The sequence below is a fragment of the Zeugodacus cucurbitae genome, chromosome 2 (assembly GCF_028554725.1).
Source record: "Zeugodacus cucurbitae isolate PBARC_wt_2022May chromosome 2, idZeuCucr1.2, whole genome shotgun sequence".
Classification (NCBI taxonomy): Eukaryota; Metazoa; Arthropoda; class Insecta; order Diptera; family Tephritidae; genus Zeugodacus; species Zeugodacus cucurbitae.
Window position 1 is genome coordinate 55,784,894 of NC_071667.1, and position 17,353 is coordinate 55,802,246.

A 17,353-nucleotide genomic window follows, 5' to 3' on the forward strand; every position below is an offset into this window, starting at 1 on the left:
CTTTTCTTAGAATTAAAAAATAAAAGCAAAATTTCCCCCAAATGTCGAGAATTCGGCTCAAAAAGTGACATTTTCAGTTGAGAATAAGTTTGGGATGCAAACAGATCTCTACAAATATTTTGTTGGGTTAATGTTAACACAAACGTCCAAAATCGATATAAAAAAAATCGATTTAATCGACCAGTGCTTGACCCTAGAGACATCTATTGGAAAACGGCGGAAGCAAAGTTGTAGACCTAATAACTCGCATGTTGGTTGACAAATTGGCTATAAGAGTTCTTGTGCTCTAGTATAGACTATTTAAATCAATTATGGGTTGAGTTCGAGGATGACAGCTGAAGTTGTAATCACAAAACATGTGTCTTAAAAGAATATTGACACAAAATGTAGTCAATTCTATCCCATTACTGTCGGAAAATATTAAAAGGTAAAATGATTTCAACGCGTTCTCTTTATGGAACTGTATGGAAATAATGAGATGAGATAGGCGAAGTCATTATGTCTGCGACCTATAGATCTGCATAAGTAGGAGTTTAGTCTGCTACAGTATTCAGAACGAAGTTGCGCAAGGGTTACTTTAGTTTCGCGAGGCAACTCGCGCTCTGTGCCTGCGATGGTGGGGTATTGTTGCTCCAAGTACGCCATTCACGGGGAGGGAGTCAATGAAGGAGTTAATAGCTCCTCTGTGAATGGCGTTCAGTGCTTGTCTATAGTTTGTCACATCCGAAGTCCTGCGGGTATAGTCTTTTAGGTAGTCGACGTATTTCAGGAAGGTACTCTTGATGGTTCTGGGAGGCGGCTCGGTTTCCAGTAGGTGACTACAGGGATGGTTTCTGCGAAAGCATCCCAACAGAAACTATTTGGGAAGCATTACGTTATCCTCCTAGACAGGTAGCATACGGGCCTCATTATGAAGGTGCTCGACTGGAGACATAAAGAGCCAACCTGTAGCTGTTCGGAGAGCGGTGTTTTGACAAGTCTGAAGCTTCCCCATCTGCGTACAATCCCCACAACAGCCGATTCTACGACACCGGGATTGACTCGGATTTTCGGATCCGACCAAGGGCTGTTATTTCGGGGACCCAGACCAGTCTGAATCGGTAAGTTCTAGTTTTGGAACTCTCTTTAGGTATAGTGCAGTTCTAACTAACTACATACATCAAAACCGTAAAAGCTGTACTATAAGGTCGGAGGAGTTGTTAGGTTAAAAAAAAACTTATTACTACCATATATACTATATTACTACTAACTTTGGAACTAGTAATAGATAAAATTGAGCTTTGCGAAACAAAACCTAACTTTTAGCGCTGCTAGTTCATATTGAGCTGAGTAGCTGAGTTTCAGGTAGAATATCAAAGAAGGATAACTAAGACGCTTAATGATAAATTTAAGTCCTTAGGTATTAGAATATTTTCTCTCTGATAATGAACTAGCTATATGGTGAGCTTTCATATATAAGTAGGTATGTAAGTGCATATGTATGTATATATACCGCAATTTCTTATTGACGTCATGCATTACAAATAAGTTTCATTTCCAAACTAGTAAAGTAAAGCAATTGTAAAGTATCAGATAACTCAGTGCGTATATGAGTAATTCATATAATTTAATTTCGTTTCACAGTTCGTTGAAATCGCTGTCGCATTTTCATATGAAGAAACACTTTTTATAATAAATACACAAATATATATGAATATATACACAAATATATATATATACATATATGTATGTACTATGTGTTGGTACAAATGAGAAACAAATATTAAATTAAATCCGGTGTTTTTCTGAGTATTAATTACCCGTTTAATTACTATTTAAAGACAATTTAAACTAATTAAATGTGAAATTGAATAAATTTGATTTAAATAAATAAAATTTACACTTGATTAACAATGCTATTATTAATTGAGTATTTTATAATTAATTACAAATTACATTAATTTAGTTTTTCATGTTTAAAAAATTTTCCATTTTGTTCTCAAACTAATTCAATTTCCAAATGAACTGTTAAATAGCACTCGTCTTCAAGAGTTAATGTTATTCTTTCATACTAGCGCTGACCTAATTTACGGACGATCGATAAAAAAAGCACTAAACGTGAATTTATTTACTTTGTATGTAGGGATATATTTCGTGTTTGTAAATGTCTACAAACCTACCACATTTGAGCTCCCTTTGTTTGTAAACACTTAGTACATGCTAAATGTATGTGCGCTTTGTGTTTAACCTTGATGAGGCTCAACGGTATAATTTTCTTCAATAGAGCTAGAACTCGACAGGGTGATTTCATATTTCAAATAGGAAAGTGGAAGTTTTTCATGAAGTTATCAACACTCCTGAGCTATTTTTTAAGCTAATGAATAATAGATATTTCTCAGTTGTCTAATAAACTATAAGACTTTATTTTTGGCGACTTATCATATATATATATATATATATGTATGTATTTTAATTAAAATATATTATGTTTTCAGCATTACATACAAATTATGTACCCATTACAACAAAAGCAATTGTTAAAATTAGTTTTATTTTTATGAGCACTTCAAAGAAATAAATAACCGGTACAGCGCTGTACTTCAATGCAGTGTTTTTTCACAATCTACTCTGATAACTTTGATAAGCCAGTACTTCAACATTTTTTTACGATACCCAAAAGTTGCGCTCCACTCCTCAATCTCAAGTAAAATGTTTAAATTTTATTTTTGCCTGCAAATGGACAAAACCATATCATCCTCATCTATGTAACTATTTATTGTGTACACAATAGCCATTATTATTCATTACATTTTTTTCATGGAAAAACAGAAACACTTAAAAATGTGTCAAGCTAACAAAGTTTTGTTATGTAAATATTACATTAAAAAATAATAGCGTAAATATGTGTATTATTAAATGTATTTTTCAATGTTTGTTTTATTTTTTTTTTTTGTTTCTGTTTTTGTTTTCTGTTTGGTTTCTGTTTCTGTTTTTTTCTGTTTCTGTTTTTTGAATACTTACATGCATATTTTTCATCTGCGGACTGTTGGAAAAATAAAATGAGAATATATGTCAACATTATCTACTTAACAGCTATCGAATACAATATCTTGATATCTGTTATAACTATAGGGCTTTAAGTGCTTCAGTGTATATAGACAAGTGTACAATAAGTGCAGACATATATATAAAATTAAAAAAAAAATGTGTATGTGTATGTATGTATGTATATTCTTAAGTGTGTGTGTATACTTACAAAAAGGTAGAGACAGCTCCCCTTCATCAATTGCTTGTGACTAAACAAATTTCCAGACGCTGTTGAATGCATTTCGTATATTACATATTTGTTTTTCTGAACACATATCAACACACTTACATATGTAAAACATACATACATACATTAATATATATATTCATTTGCACTCACTGCCTGTCTATATTGAAGTAACAGAGTGGCGTTGCAGCAATATAAAAAGATATTTGCCATATACACATTTTTTATATGAAGCAATCATATATTTACAAATTCACACATACTTACATATGTACATACAGACAACTTTATATTTGTGTCATTCTTTTGTCACGAATACCTTTTTGCTATGCGTGCAAGCGTACGCAAAGGCAAAGCAAAGGATCAGCAACTAAATTAATGGCAAAGGCGACGTTCGCTGCTGCTGTCGCTCTTGCTGGTGGGCCGCACCCTACATTGACACTTGTACGCGTTGTGCACCAAAATAAAAGTAAATATGTAGAAATATTTCTTTGGGAATGAAGGAAATCGTGCGGCTGTGTGGCAGCTGAATTACTGCTAACTGCGTGTCATAAAACTTTGCAAGGGAAATTATTTGTGTAGGTGCTGGAGCTGGTGTGGGTGCTGTTGTGTTTGCCGCTGCTGCTCTCGTCTTTTGTAAGCCGTTGACATTCTTATATCCACAAATAATCATCAACATATAAATGTCAAGTCATATGGAGTGTGTTTTGTTAGGGTGTGCGCTTATATGGATGTTGTTTTAAATATTTTTTATAAAAAAAATTTACACAAATATATTAAAATGAAATATTAAAAGTAATGGCATGAATCTAAAAAATATATACATTAATGGAATGAAAAAATTAAAAATATTAAAAATAAAAAATATAAAAAATAGGAAAAATAATATAAAACATAATAATAAAAAACAATAGAAAATATAAAATAAAAAAAAATATATATATATATAAAAAATAAAAAATATTTAAAAAATATACAAAAATAAAAGGAAAAAATAATAAAAACTAATACAAAATATAAAATAAAAAAAAATAAAGTTATATTAAAAAATAATAAAAAGCAGTGAAAATAATTAAAAAAAAAAACAAAAAAATGTAAAAAGTAAAAAAAATAATAAAATAATAAAATTAAAAAAAAATTTAAAATAAAAAAAATACAAAAAATACTAAAAAATATATACAAAAATAAAAAGAAAAAATATAAAAAATAAGCAAATATTAAAAAATAATAAAAAGCAATGAAAATAATTTAAAAAATATATAAAAAATATAAAAAACAATAGAAAAATATAGAAAAATATAAAAAAATACAAAATAATAAAAAATAATAAATAAATAAAAAATAGAAGAAAAATAATATAAAAAATATAATTAAAAATATAAGCAAATTATAAAAAAAAATAATAAGACGATATAATAAAAAAATATAATTAAAAATAATAAAAAAATATAATTAAAAATAATAAAAAAATATAATTAAAAATATAAACAAATTAAAAAAAATAATAATAATAAAAATATATAATAAAAAATAATAAATAACAAATAATAAAAATATAATTAAAAATATAAACAACTTATAAAAAAATAAACAATAAAAAAATATAATAAAAAATATAAAAAAAAGTAAATAAAAAAGCAAAATATTATAAAATTATAAAAAATACTTATACTTCTTCTTCAATTATTTTTTTTTTGTTTTTCACACATGTCAGATTAGTTTTAGTTACACTTTTAGTTCGTTACCAGAACACACATGTACATAAGTACAAAATGAAAATATGCGGTCTGATAACTTAGTGATAATAAAATTTATAATCTCTTTCTTGCGAGAGAAGCTCATTAGAGCATTCCTCAATACGAAAATGATGCCATAAGAAAATCGTAAAAGAAAAACAAATAAAATACCAATTAGTTGCTGATAACATAAACGGAATTTCCCTTTCTAAAACGTTAGACTCAAGTAAAGTAGACAAGCATTCACTTTATATACTATTTTCACACTTTCACTGCGAATGTGCGCTCAAATTTTATAATTAAATCTGTTGAGCGGCGCTAATTTATGTTCTACTCTCGCATTTAACAGTTTACAAAGCAGATTTAAACAATTACTTAGCGGTTACTTAAGGAAGCGTGGAATGAAAAATAAGATGTTAAACAATAAAAAGTAAAATTTAATCAACAAAGAAAAATTTAATTTAAAAAAATTAAATTAAAAATAACAAATTAAAATTAAAAAACAATAAAAATAAAAACTTAAAACGAATAAAAAAATAAAAAAAAAAATAAATAAAAAATAAAATAAAAAAAAATAAAAATAAAAAAAATAAAAATTAAAGAAATTAAAAATAATAAAAAAAAAATGGTAAAAAATCTTATAATTTTTTGTATGTTAAAATACTATAACGAGTATCTACTTAGCGATGCTTAAGACAGAATTATAATAATACCGTTTCTTTGATTGACAGTTAGCTTTATTTGATTATAGCTGTACTTATATTCCACATATTTCATTTGTTGCCCACACTTTGTGTCCAATTTCTGAACCGCTTTAATTTGTGGAATTTCGTTCTCTTCTATAAAATGGTTATTGATTTCCGTAGCTGATAGAAACAAACAAAAAAGCTTTTTATCTTCTGCGCTTCGGCGCCAGCATCGTTGCGATAAATATCCATAACAAATACATATGTACATTTTTATATTACTTTTATTATTATAAATTGTTTATTTGTTCCAACTTCTATCAGTTATACTTAACACTAATTTTCTTCTTTTATCTTTTGCAGGTATGTTTTTTCGAATCTGTATAAAACTGCTTGGTTATGCGTGAGTGTTTAACCGGTTACGGATTCCTAACAACTATTTATTTTCAATTATTTTTTTTTTCTTTTGGTGTTTACTTTATTTAATGAGAGTAGAACAATGTACTTTCATAAAAAATTGGGAAATATTTTTTAAAAAATTAGAAATTTTTTTTTTTAATTTTCAAAAATATTTTTTTTTTTTTTAATTTCAAAAATATTATTTAAAGATGATAAATCGGGGTACAGTTCTTTCTTGTATATTACCGTTTTTCGGGCCGAGGAAACAAATTTCGACGTTTGCTTTTATCTGAAACCCCCGCTAGGTGGTGCTGTAGTACAAATGTCGTTCATTTTTGTGTTTTCTGGGATAAGTAGTATTTTTTTTTGGTTTTGAAACACAGCCGTGCTTTCCTTTGATATAAGACATACGTTTGAGAAGTAAAATTCATCCATAATTTTCGAATATATTAAACTGCGAATTTCGTTAAGTTTCTCTGAAACAACGAAACTAGAATTGAATTCAATTGCTTTGTAGTTAGACCTTACCTTCAAAAACACGAGCATACATTTGGCAACTAAATGATATAATGGAATTTCAAATTTAGGTTTTATTAAAATCTATTTTATTTTCGTTTATAGTGTTTTGCTTCAAAGCCACCTCATAAGCTTATGATTCACATTTAATAAGAAACATGATTTTTATAACTTTTTTATTTACTATATCTGCTATCGAATTAAAAAAAAACAATAAATAACAGTGAAGATATTCAGACCAAATTCGCTAACTTAGTAACTTTTTACCGTTATCATGATTTATAAACATTTTTCCACTATTACTTGTTAAAATAAATTCAAATAATTTTAAAAAATATTAACTAAACATCAAATCAATCACCGAATTTGGTCCAAATACCCAAACTAACAATTAAAATATACAATCTCAACTAGTTGTACTTTAATTACTCAAATTCAAAACAATGTACATTTGTCGTCGGGATTCATATCGGTGCCCAGCGCACAGCCAAATTCACGCGCAAACTCCACATTATTTGCCAAGACGCCATTCACATTGAAAAGCTCCTCGGTGTGTGTATCCAGTGGCAGAAAGGTTGGCGGCGGTTCCTCCATATATTTGGCATGACAACGGGATTGTGCGAAAACGATGAAAAATAACTGTGTATTTGTAAAGTCAACACCCGGCAATGTTTCACGCAAGAGTTGTGGCCGATTGATCGGATCCATCGACGACAGCCAGCGCAGATAGCCTTGGAAAGCCACATTCAAACCGGCACTATCGGTCATAAGTTCACGCAATTTGGTTGCATTGTAGAATACATTCGGTATATTATACAAATAGTTGCTGTACTGCATGCGATAGCATTCGGTGACATTATTGAAAATTTCCAAAATCGATTCATCACGTGTAAGCTCAGTCTGCTGCGCATCGGGTATTAGGGCGCCTGCCAGCTCACGTGCTATAAGTGGACCCAGTAATGCGTACTTTAGGGAGTTCGCGTAGTTGTAATCATAGAAAGGCGGTTGCAGCAGACCCCAACCGGTCATGATGCCGTTATCCAACAACTTCATATGCACATCATAAGCTTGTACAATGCTATCATCTAACTCGGCATCACCACCATAGAAACGTTGACGCTCTTTGTAGCCCTTGAACTTCATGGCGATATCTTGCTTGTGCCAGAAATTGGTGTGTTCGAGCGGCAGATCGCGTAAGTTCATACCCTTGTAGGTGGGGAAGATTAACGTTTCATATGCCAGCAGTTTGTTACGCAACGCATTCTGTGCGTTATTCGACAAATCATTCACATTTAAAGAATCACCGAATGTTTCTTTGATATCGGCGAACAGTTGCTCGACATTGCTTCTAATTTCGCTGCGTTGATATCTATTCTTATACATTTCACCGATAACTTTGGGAAAATAGCGCATAACCAATTGTGCGCAATATCCCGCACGCGGGTTGCTAGTCTCATTGCGTGGTAAGTTGATTTCCGACAGCGCACGATACATTATGTAATTGGTTAGTGTTGGTCGAGGGTTTGAGCGTGCTATGTGCGCTAATTGTTGGAAATAACGCTGAGATTTCATGACGATCTCCGTGTTTGCAACGGTTGAGTTGAGACTGGTTTCCAAATACTTTCTGAAATTGATAATGTGTCCAAATTGTTTTGACAGACGTGTCAAATCGTGTCCCTCATAAACTTGCGGTTCGGTGTTTTCATCCTCGGATGGCGGCAACGATTCTTCCTCTCTCATATATCTACACAATTCAAACTCGAAACGTATGATATCACCACCGACGCGTTCCGTTTCCTCTTCTCTCAATCCAAACCAAGTCTGCAAGTCCTTGGCAATGTCAGTTTGCAGCTGTGCCGTCACTTCTTCGCGATCCTTCGCTTCGACAATTGCACCGGCACTACACAAATGTCGCGGTATCAACGACGTGGTCGGTTCGGTCAACTGTATCACCGCTTTGCCATTATTCTCCACCTCCATGCCAATCAAAAAGTCAAAGCCATAGTTTAGACGCAGACGCGCAATCACCTGCACCCAATCGTAGTTCATATTCCAGTTGGTGCCCGCTAGCAAGGGTAAGCCGTGATATTCCTTTATGAAATTCATGAGGAAAGCTTGCTGTAACGTCGAGAAGCGTTCGACGGTTAAACACGACTTGTAGAATTCTTTAACTTTACGCTCATCCAAATTCGGGCGACCCTTGCTGCGTACGCCGCCCTCGAGCAGCATTTGTACGTCCTTTTGTGCGCGCTGAAGTAACTGGGTTTGTACGGATATCGGCGCGTCGCCCTCTCGCAGCTCCGGTTGATATTGTGACCAATTACCGCATGCGAAGTCATAAAAGTTATTGCACGGATCAGCCGTTGGGTTCATGTATTTCAGCACCTCTGCTGCCTTGGCATTGCGCATAATTTGTTCCTCTCTACCGCGTCCATTCGCGCCACGTTCCGCCGCAGTTTGCGGCACCAGACTGCATAAAGCCAATATGCTGGCTAAAGTTAGTCGTAAATCTAGCGTCAGCGACCCAGTTTTATGCATTTTGTCGTAGTCAGACTGGAAACAGTACTGATTTGTTGAAAATTTTAAAATACTTTCAAAAACAATTATTTGCTTCATATACGTACGTCCCCGACTATCGCCCGCCAACATCAACTCATTTTGCTGATAAGCCGAGCTTTATTATAAAATCAAAGCTGAGGCGCTGGAGTGATCAAAGGTCATCAGCGATATTTTTGTTTATATTGCCATGAGTTTGATTTTGTAAACAATTTTATAAATATAAATTGGAATGAACAGCAGTTCTCTCTGAGTATTAGCAGCTGAAACGGAGGAAGTTTACACATTGTTTTAGGACTAATAAGAGAGTAAGGGGTTTCAAGTTCGAACTAGACATTGATATTTGTTGGTATACAAGAGTCTTCTCAGCAGTATTTAGCACTACTAACAATAGATCTCAACGACAGGATTGCATTTTTATACCAAATAAGGGAAAAGAAAAAAATAGACAAGTTATCGGGTAATCCAGTAAGTAATTTTTTCTATAGCTTTTTTTTGACAGATCACGCGTGAGTCGTGTCAAGCTGTCATGTTAGTTTTGTTCAGTATTGTTTGGCATTTCACACATGTAAAGACTTACGTCTGAAAGTTTATAAATTACAACCTGAAGAGATTCAAGAGTTGCCATTTCACCCAGAAAAAAAATGGATTGGGGTGGTTTGCGAGCCGGTCGAATCATCGGTCCATATTTCCTGCCATGATAACCGACTATTTGATGACTGAAATTGATGAACGTAATCTCGGCGACATTTGGTTCCAAACTACACATCGCATCAATCAATGGATTTATTGAGAGAACACTTCGGTGGGCAGATAATTTCACGTTGTGGGCCGGTCATCAAGACCGTGTGATTCTCACTGTTAGTGTTTTTCCTGTGGGGATATGTAAAGCCTAAAGTCTATGAGGACAATCCCGCTTCGATTCAGGCCTCGGATGAACCATCTGGAACGTAGCCGCGGCCAACATTTGAAAGATTTGCAAAATGGTTTAGGTCACTGAGAATATTCAGAAAGGATTCATTTTGCGAACAACAAAACGCTCTCTTGTTATAGATTTATTTTTTCAAACATTTAATATTTTATATTTTAATGTACAATATATATAAATTTGACACATTATATTAAATATTGAAAGCACTAAATTTATATAATATTAGAAACTAATAAATAACACATTTGTCTGGTGGATTCATTTCCACACCAATCGCGCAACCGAAATCACGAGCGAATTCATTGAAGTTCCTCAGCGGTCCGTTAACCATGTATCGTTCAATCGTGTGACGTTCAAGTGGACTGAGTGTGCGTGCCGCTCCTTTTGCACTGGATCTACGTGAGACCACATCGTCTGCACTGCAATGCATTTGCGCGAAGGCAATGAAGAACAGTTGTGTATTGGTGAAGTTGAACTCGGGCAGTGTTTCTCCCAAAAGCATCTCGCGATCATCAGCGGGTTGTTGAAAGCTCAACCAATGCAAATAGGCATTGAATGCTAGATTTAAACCTGCGCTCTGTGCCACTATTTGACGCAATAGTGTAGTGTTTACAAACAATGCGGGCTCATTGTATAGATAATTGCTGATCTGTTGACGGAAACATGCACTACGATTGCGATATTCGGTGGCAGTAGTCTGATCCCAATTTAGTACGCCGTTAGGTGATGTGCTCCATGCGAGATCATCAAACGCACTGGCCAGCAAAGCGGATAGCTTTTGACCGATCGCAGCGTAGCGCATCGAGTTCGGATATTGTGTGTGGTAGAGCGGTTCCTGCAGCAGTCCCCAACCCATTTCGAAGCGTGTGTGTTGTGATCTGTAGTAAATGTTCGTTTCATAAGATTCTACTTGATCGAATTGGTTGGGATGTGGTGGCGGGAAAATGCGTTGGAATTGCGCCTCTTGTCGATCTTTCATTAGTATATCGAAGTTGTGCCAATAATCGGCGCGATTTATGTTTATACTACTCGTTTCCATTTTACCATAGTAGGGGAAGGCCAAATGCATCTCTGCTAGTTTACCCTCAGCAATGCGGCGTGTATGCTCTTTGATCCAGGGATGCTGTAAACTTTGACGCAAAGACTCTTTCAGTTTGTCGAACATGTTGACCACATCATCCCTGGCAGCAACACTCACATAATTTCTAAAGTACATCTCACCGAGAAACTTTGGAAAGTAGCGTTTCGCCTTCTCTAAACAGAACAAAGCACGGTTACTCGGTTGATCTTTGTGTGGAAGACTTAAGTACGCTAGCGTCTGATACATTATGTAATTTGCGATTGTTGTCTTATTTGTAGACTCCAAGGTTTTGACAAGTTGCTTGAAGTAAGCCTCGTTGGCCATGAAGACGGGTTTTTGTATTTGTGTGCCAAAAGTGGCCGCGACGAAGTCAATTTTATAACCGAATTGATAGGTGAAATCGTAAAGCGTCTTACGTATATCGCTATTGTAGCTGCTGTTCACGGCCAGTTGACTGATGTCCCATCGCTTTATACCGCTGCAAAGTTTAAACTCAAATGCCACCAAATCGGCGGCGATCACTTGCGCCTTATCCATGTCCAGCGTTAGCCACATGCTGAGATTTTCGGCCACTTCATTCTCAATTACTGCATACACTTCGGAACGTAAATCCGTCTTATTAGTGCCTTCCGCACTACACAGTTCCGGCGGTATGAAGGTGTCCGGTTCGCCCAAGTAGACGCTATCTTCGAAGGGGTACAAATAATTGACATCGATCTTCACACCCACCAAAATATTCAAGCCATATTGAAAGCGCAGCGTGCCCACCACATCGGGCCAATTGTAATTGTTACTTTGCATGTACCAATTGGAGCCGGGTATTGCTGGAAAGCCGCCATGTTTTTCGATCATCTGACTGAAGTACTCCTGTTGTGCGACGCCATTTCGTTCGGCCGTTGTGCAGGAGATATAGAAATCTTTTAATTTACGCCCGTTCAAGCCATCCTCTAATTTGGTTTGCTCCTGCAGCATATTGCGCAAATCGTGATCCACTTTTGTGCGCAAATAAATTTCCATATTCTTCAGTATCGGCTGCTCGTAACGCGTTTGCACGTACGGTTGCTCCCAACTTCCGCAGGCAAATTCGTAGAAGTCCTTACAAGGATTGGCGTGCAAGTTCATGTATCTGGTCATTTCATTGCGTCTGCGTAGTATTGTCGGATGATTTCGTTCGGCCCCTGCGACAGTGGCCACAATCCAAAACGGTAGAAGAACGCCTGTCCATAGTGAGGCCTTAAGCATAGTCAGTCGTTCGCTTTACGTTGTAAGTTTGTGTACTAAGTTCCACAGCGTACTGAATGCCGTCAGTGGCGTCCGCAGTGCGAAACTGTTGCTGTGATTAGTTTCGCCTATGAAATGTTGATAAGTATTGACTGAATGTATATACGGTTCTAATGCTTCTGGGTGCCAAAGGTTATCTCAACTATGTAGCAGCGAATATGTGTAATTATGTTTGTACCAGTAGCTCGTATTTCATTCAAGCTATTTTGTATTTATTCTAGGTTTTAATGTTTCTATTTTAAGATTGATGAGATGCAATGTTTTTGATAGATTCTCAGTAGAATATAGTCTAGATTGATTTGTATTAAAATTATTTCCGATTTTTATGATATTCAAGTCCTAGAGAATATCTATTTGTTCGAAATTTTTACGTACATTATGTGCTTAGATAGCTTTGGTGAACTCTGAAAATTACTTTTGTAAAATGAACTAGTTCTTGGAAACCATATAAGAAACTTGACAGATTCAAATGTAGTTCCATTGCTATTTTGTGTTCTAAAATAGCAAATATAAATAGATATTTGTGTAGAAATTGTTCTTCTTCTTCTTGACTGGCGTAGACACCGCTTACGTGGTTATAACCGAGTCCACAACAGCGTGCCACGCATCTCTCCTTTTGGCAGTTTGGCGCCAATTGGTAATACCAACTGAAGACTGGTCCTTCTTCACCTTCCATCAGAGTGGAGGCCTCCCTCTTCCTCGACTTTCAGAGCTGGAGCACTTTCATCCATTCGAACAACATGACCCAGCCAGCGTAGCCGTTGTGTTTTTATTCGCTGGACTATGTCTATGTCGTCGAATAACACAAACAGCTCATCATTCCATGGTCAGCGGTATTCGCCGTTGCCAATGTTTAAGGGACCATAAATCTTCCGCAAATCCTTTCTCTCGTAAACTCCTAGTGCCGTCTCATCGGATGTTGACACCGTCCACGCTTCTGCACCATCAAGTAGGACGGGAATGATGAGGGACTTGTAGAATTTAGTTTTTGTTCGTCGAGAGAGGACTTTACTTTTCAATTGCCTACTCAGTCCATAGTAGCACCTGTTGGCAAGAGTGATTCTGCGTTGGATTTCAAGGCTGACATTATTATCGGTGTTGATGCTGGTTCCTAGGTATACGAAATTAATCCAAGGCTGTTGCTTCCTATTCATTGGTTATTCTTTTTATGTGGTGGGTCCCAAACCCTACGCACAACCGCATAAGCGGGATTCGCCTTCTCACTTTAGCTCACCTCCAAGCGGATGCCTGTTGGCTACCCAGAGGATACCTGGTCTAAGATCGGAAGTCGTGAGCTGCTTGAGCCACATGCAAAAGAATCGTCCCTGGCCACTCCCAAGTGAATGGCAATCAGAAACTTTCCTCACTTACGTGAACTTCTACATATGACTCCATCCAACAATTGTTACCTAGGTTAATTTTATTTTTTTTCGGGTTCGGATTTCAGTAAAGTGACTCTCCCATAAACATACTCATCAAAGTATTATGTGAAAAATAATCATGTATCTGACATGGGTCAATTTTTCAACATCTTAATTGGCTTAATCAAAGAAAATACTTGTATTATATATAATTAAAAACCATATTTTCGAGATTGTTCCTAAAAAGTGATAATGGTATTTGATACACCTGATGTCTCGTGTCAGTTATTGTAAATTTGTCATCAGATAAGTTTAATGGTTTGTGAAATATGAACATTCTCAATAGTGTGATTTTATAAGTAGGATGTCTAATGTCTCAATTGGAGTAGAATTTTGATCATATAGCAGTTTGTGATCTATAAACATTCTCATAAAAGTGGAATTATTTCTATCTATCTCTATTCCTCTCCTCTCATTTGTCCATCTAAAAGGTGAAAAGGTGATCCATGCAGAGGCACTTTTTTCGCCTTTTTTGACAGATCGCGCGTGAGTCACGTGCGTTTATAAATTATTCAACTTGAATACGAAAATTCACGTTCTGTAAAGAATGTGTTATGAGCGCTTCTCTTAATTTATGGTCAACATAATCGGCCTTCTGAGCGTACTATTCGCAAAACCATCACCCATCTTGAGACCCAGCATTCATTATTGGATAATATTCGACCGAATAGACCAAATCCATCACGCAGTGAAGAAAATATAGCAGCCGTAGCTGAGAGTGTACACGAATGCCGTGAGGAGACGATTCGCAGCAACTCGGACTGACCTATGGAACGACTTGGCGCATTTTACGTCGAGATCTTAAATTGAAATCGTACAATATACAGTTTGTGCAAGAACTGAAGCCGTTCTTGACCTTCTCAGGCCACATTGTTTTGCTCTATGGGCTCTTGAAAAGTTCCAAGAAGATCCGACGTTTTCGAGCCAAATTCTGTTCAGCAATGTGGCCCATTTCCGGCTAAATGGGTGTGTAAAAATGCTGTATTTGGTATTTTTTTCAATTAACAATTCAAAAATTATGTCGGTGAGAACGTGACCGTCAATGTCGACCGTTATCGCGCCATGATAACCGACTATTTGATGCCTGAAATTGAAGTTCGTGATCTCGGCGATATTTCGTTTCTACAAGACGGCGCCACTTCCTATACATCGCATCAATCAATGGGTTTATTGAGAGAACACTTTGGTGAGCAGATAATTTAACGTTTTGGGCCGACTTTTCCTGTGGGGATATGTAATGTCTAGTTTATGCGGACAATCTCGCTTTGATACCAAAGAATGATCATTCGAACGATAATAAATATTCCCAATTAAATTTGAATTTTCTGTGTGTTTTTTTTTTTAAGTAGGACACTTTGAAATGGATCACCCTTTACTATTGCTATTCTTAATTTGCCGAAGGGGGTTTCAAGCCTTAGCCCTGGGAAGATTGTGTTCTGCCAATCGGAAGACGTTCCCTTGTCTTTGCGGGGTCCACAAATCTGCTACAGTGAAATAAGATCTCAGGTCTGCTTTTTTCGGATTATTTCACTTTCAGCTGGTAATATAGTTATGAACTAGTGGTTTTCCGACTGGTTTGTTTGTGCTCCATTCCAGCATATCAAATGTCCGTGTATACTTTTCTCTAAATTACCAAATTAAATCTCAATTTATCTACACTTCATCTAATTTGTATATAATTATAATGTGTCTCGTTTTTCTTTGCTTTACAGGCCAAACTTCGAACTAGATTTCTATAAGACCAAAACTCATTAACGTAAACGCTAAGTTTTTCATATCGATTTAATGCATCAGCGCGCATTAATTGTCTAACAGCAGAAACTACAGCGATAACTACAGCAACAACAGCAACAACTTTATTAAAGTGAAACAATTATAGAGATTCATAGTATTGATAAAGGCCCGCAAACACCTTTCGTAAGCGCAAACCGACCGCATACATACATAAATTAAGTCGTTGGTGAAGGAAAGAAAGGAACTCTTGAACACGGTAGGTACAACAAATAAATAAATAAATAAATACATACATAAAACATAATAAACAACCTTATCATTATTTAACAGTTTAATCACTTTCACCTCACACGCCTATATCAACCACTTGTAACCCTTGGGTAACACTCTTTTAAGTGCTTTGCAACCAATACAGCTGCAAAATGCAGTGTGTGTAAGTGGAGTTCGAAAATTAGAGAAAATAAAATTTGTCATAAAGCGAAGTAATCTTCGAGTCAATTTTTGTTGTTGGTGAGATAATGCTAATGGAGTTGTACTTGCGCTTTTTGTGTTAACAATTTTGAAGTTTTGAACATTAAATGCATTTTGCCGCGAAATGGGTTTCCTCAAACAGTTGAAACACGCTTCGCTGGTTTGCTTTCATTGCATTCCTCTTGGTTGCATGTTGAATTGGTGTAGTCTTTCGTAAGGTTTACTGAAAGTTAAAAAAAAAATTTTGGAAAATATTTTTGAAAAAAATGAAAATTTAAAAAATAATTCAAATTGATATTTGTGGTCCCATTTCGCTTCTGGTTGTTGCTAAAATCATATTAATAAATGTGTGGGAATTGTTCGTATAAATTCCGTAGTCTATATGGAAATTTAAATTTTTTCGAAAATATTCCGACAAATTTCGATCGATTTCCACTTTAAATTGCATTTTGAAAATCTTCTAATAACCATATTGAGTATAAAATTGGTTTAATCTAACCTCATTTAAATAATAATTAAATAATTTATTCACACCTAAGTTTCAGATGCTTTATGCATATAATCCAAACCAATTTTATTTTTTTTTTTTAATTTTTTGGAATTTCTAATTAATCTTTTTGGATTTTTTTTAAAGAAATTTAACCTCAGTCAATATTGTGAGTAGCAGTGGCATTTGGTGCAAAACACGCTCAAATTTAATCAAATCACTTGTGATTTCTTTAATGTATGTATATTTTGCGGATGCTCACGTGCTTGGCTATCATTAAAAATATAAGTACGTACAAAATTTACCAGCATTTTCATATGAATATGTATCAACATGTATGTGCTAATTGCATTCATAAATTTCGTATTTAGTATGTGGCTGCATATGGTTTTGTATATATCCGCGTATGTAGTATGTATGGCTGTGTGTATTTTTCAAACATTCACTCATTCATATTCGTTCGTCTTGCATATAAAAATATTTTTAAAACTTCCTATATATGTACTTATGTATGTATACAGTATTGACACGCTTAAGGCAGTAGTCTGCTTTAGAAGCCGAAAAAAACGTTTTTTTAGCAATTTTTTTGAAAGGGAAGGAAATGATTGCGGTAAACGGAATTTTAAGACGATAGTGTACTATATTTAAGGTTTAAAAAACAATATTTATTATTAAAAAATATTGAAATTTTTTCAAAGTTGTAAGTATTTTTCTGGAGCGCCTGGAGTCTGCACTTGTAAATCGGTGCCGGTGATGGAGGTCGTGCGATGCATCTGAAACAGTCGAACCACATTTTTTTTT

At 35.1% G+C, this 17,353-nt stretch overlaps 3 protein-coding genes across 4 annotated transcripts in view; 1 reads left to right on the forward strand and 2 right to left on the reverse strand.

The window, feature by feature from the left end:
• LOC105209497 (ubiquitin carboxyl-terminal hydrolase 46) overlaps positions 1–17,353 on the forward strand; it is a 46,024-nt gene that overhangs the window by 17,184 nt on the left and 11,487 nt on the right. The window contains exon 2 of one of the 2 annotated variants that reach the window (XM_011179911.3): positions 15,573–15,850. The gene's annotated coding sequence lies outside the window, so the exon portion shown is untranslated. Of the gene's footprint in view, positions 1–15,572; positions 15,851–16,668; positions 16,841–17,353 lie in introns of those variants that run through there. The other variant, XM_054225903.1, reaches the window with a different exon arrangement.
• Positions 6,126–9,172, reverse strand: LOC105209495 (endothelin-converting enzyme homolog). Its single transcript, XM_011179910.3, has one exon. The coding sequence runs from the start codon at positions 9,126–9,128 to the stop codon at positions 7,026–7,028; it is 2,103 nt and encodes a 700-aa protein (XP_011178212.3). The 5' UTR covers positions 9,129–9,172; the 3' UTR covers positions 6,126–7,025.
• On the reverse strand, positions 10,212–12,517 carry LOC105209494 (neprilysin-4). The gene has a single exon (XM_011179909.3). The coding sequence runs from the start codon at positions 12,398–12,400 to the stop codon at positions 10,307–10,309; it is 2,094 nt and encodes a 697-aa protein (XP_011178211.1). The 5' UTR covers positions 12,401–12,517; the 3' UTR covers positions 10,212–10,306.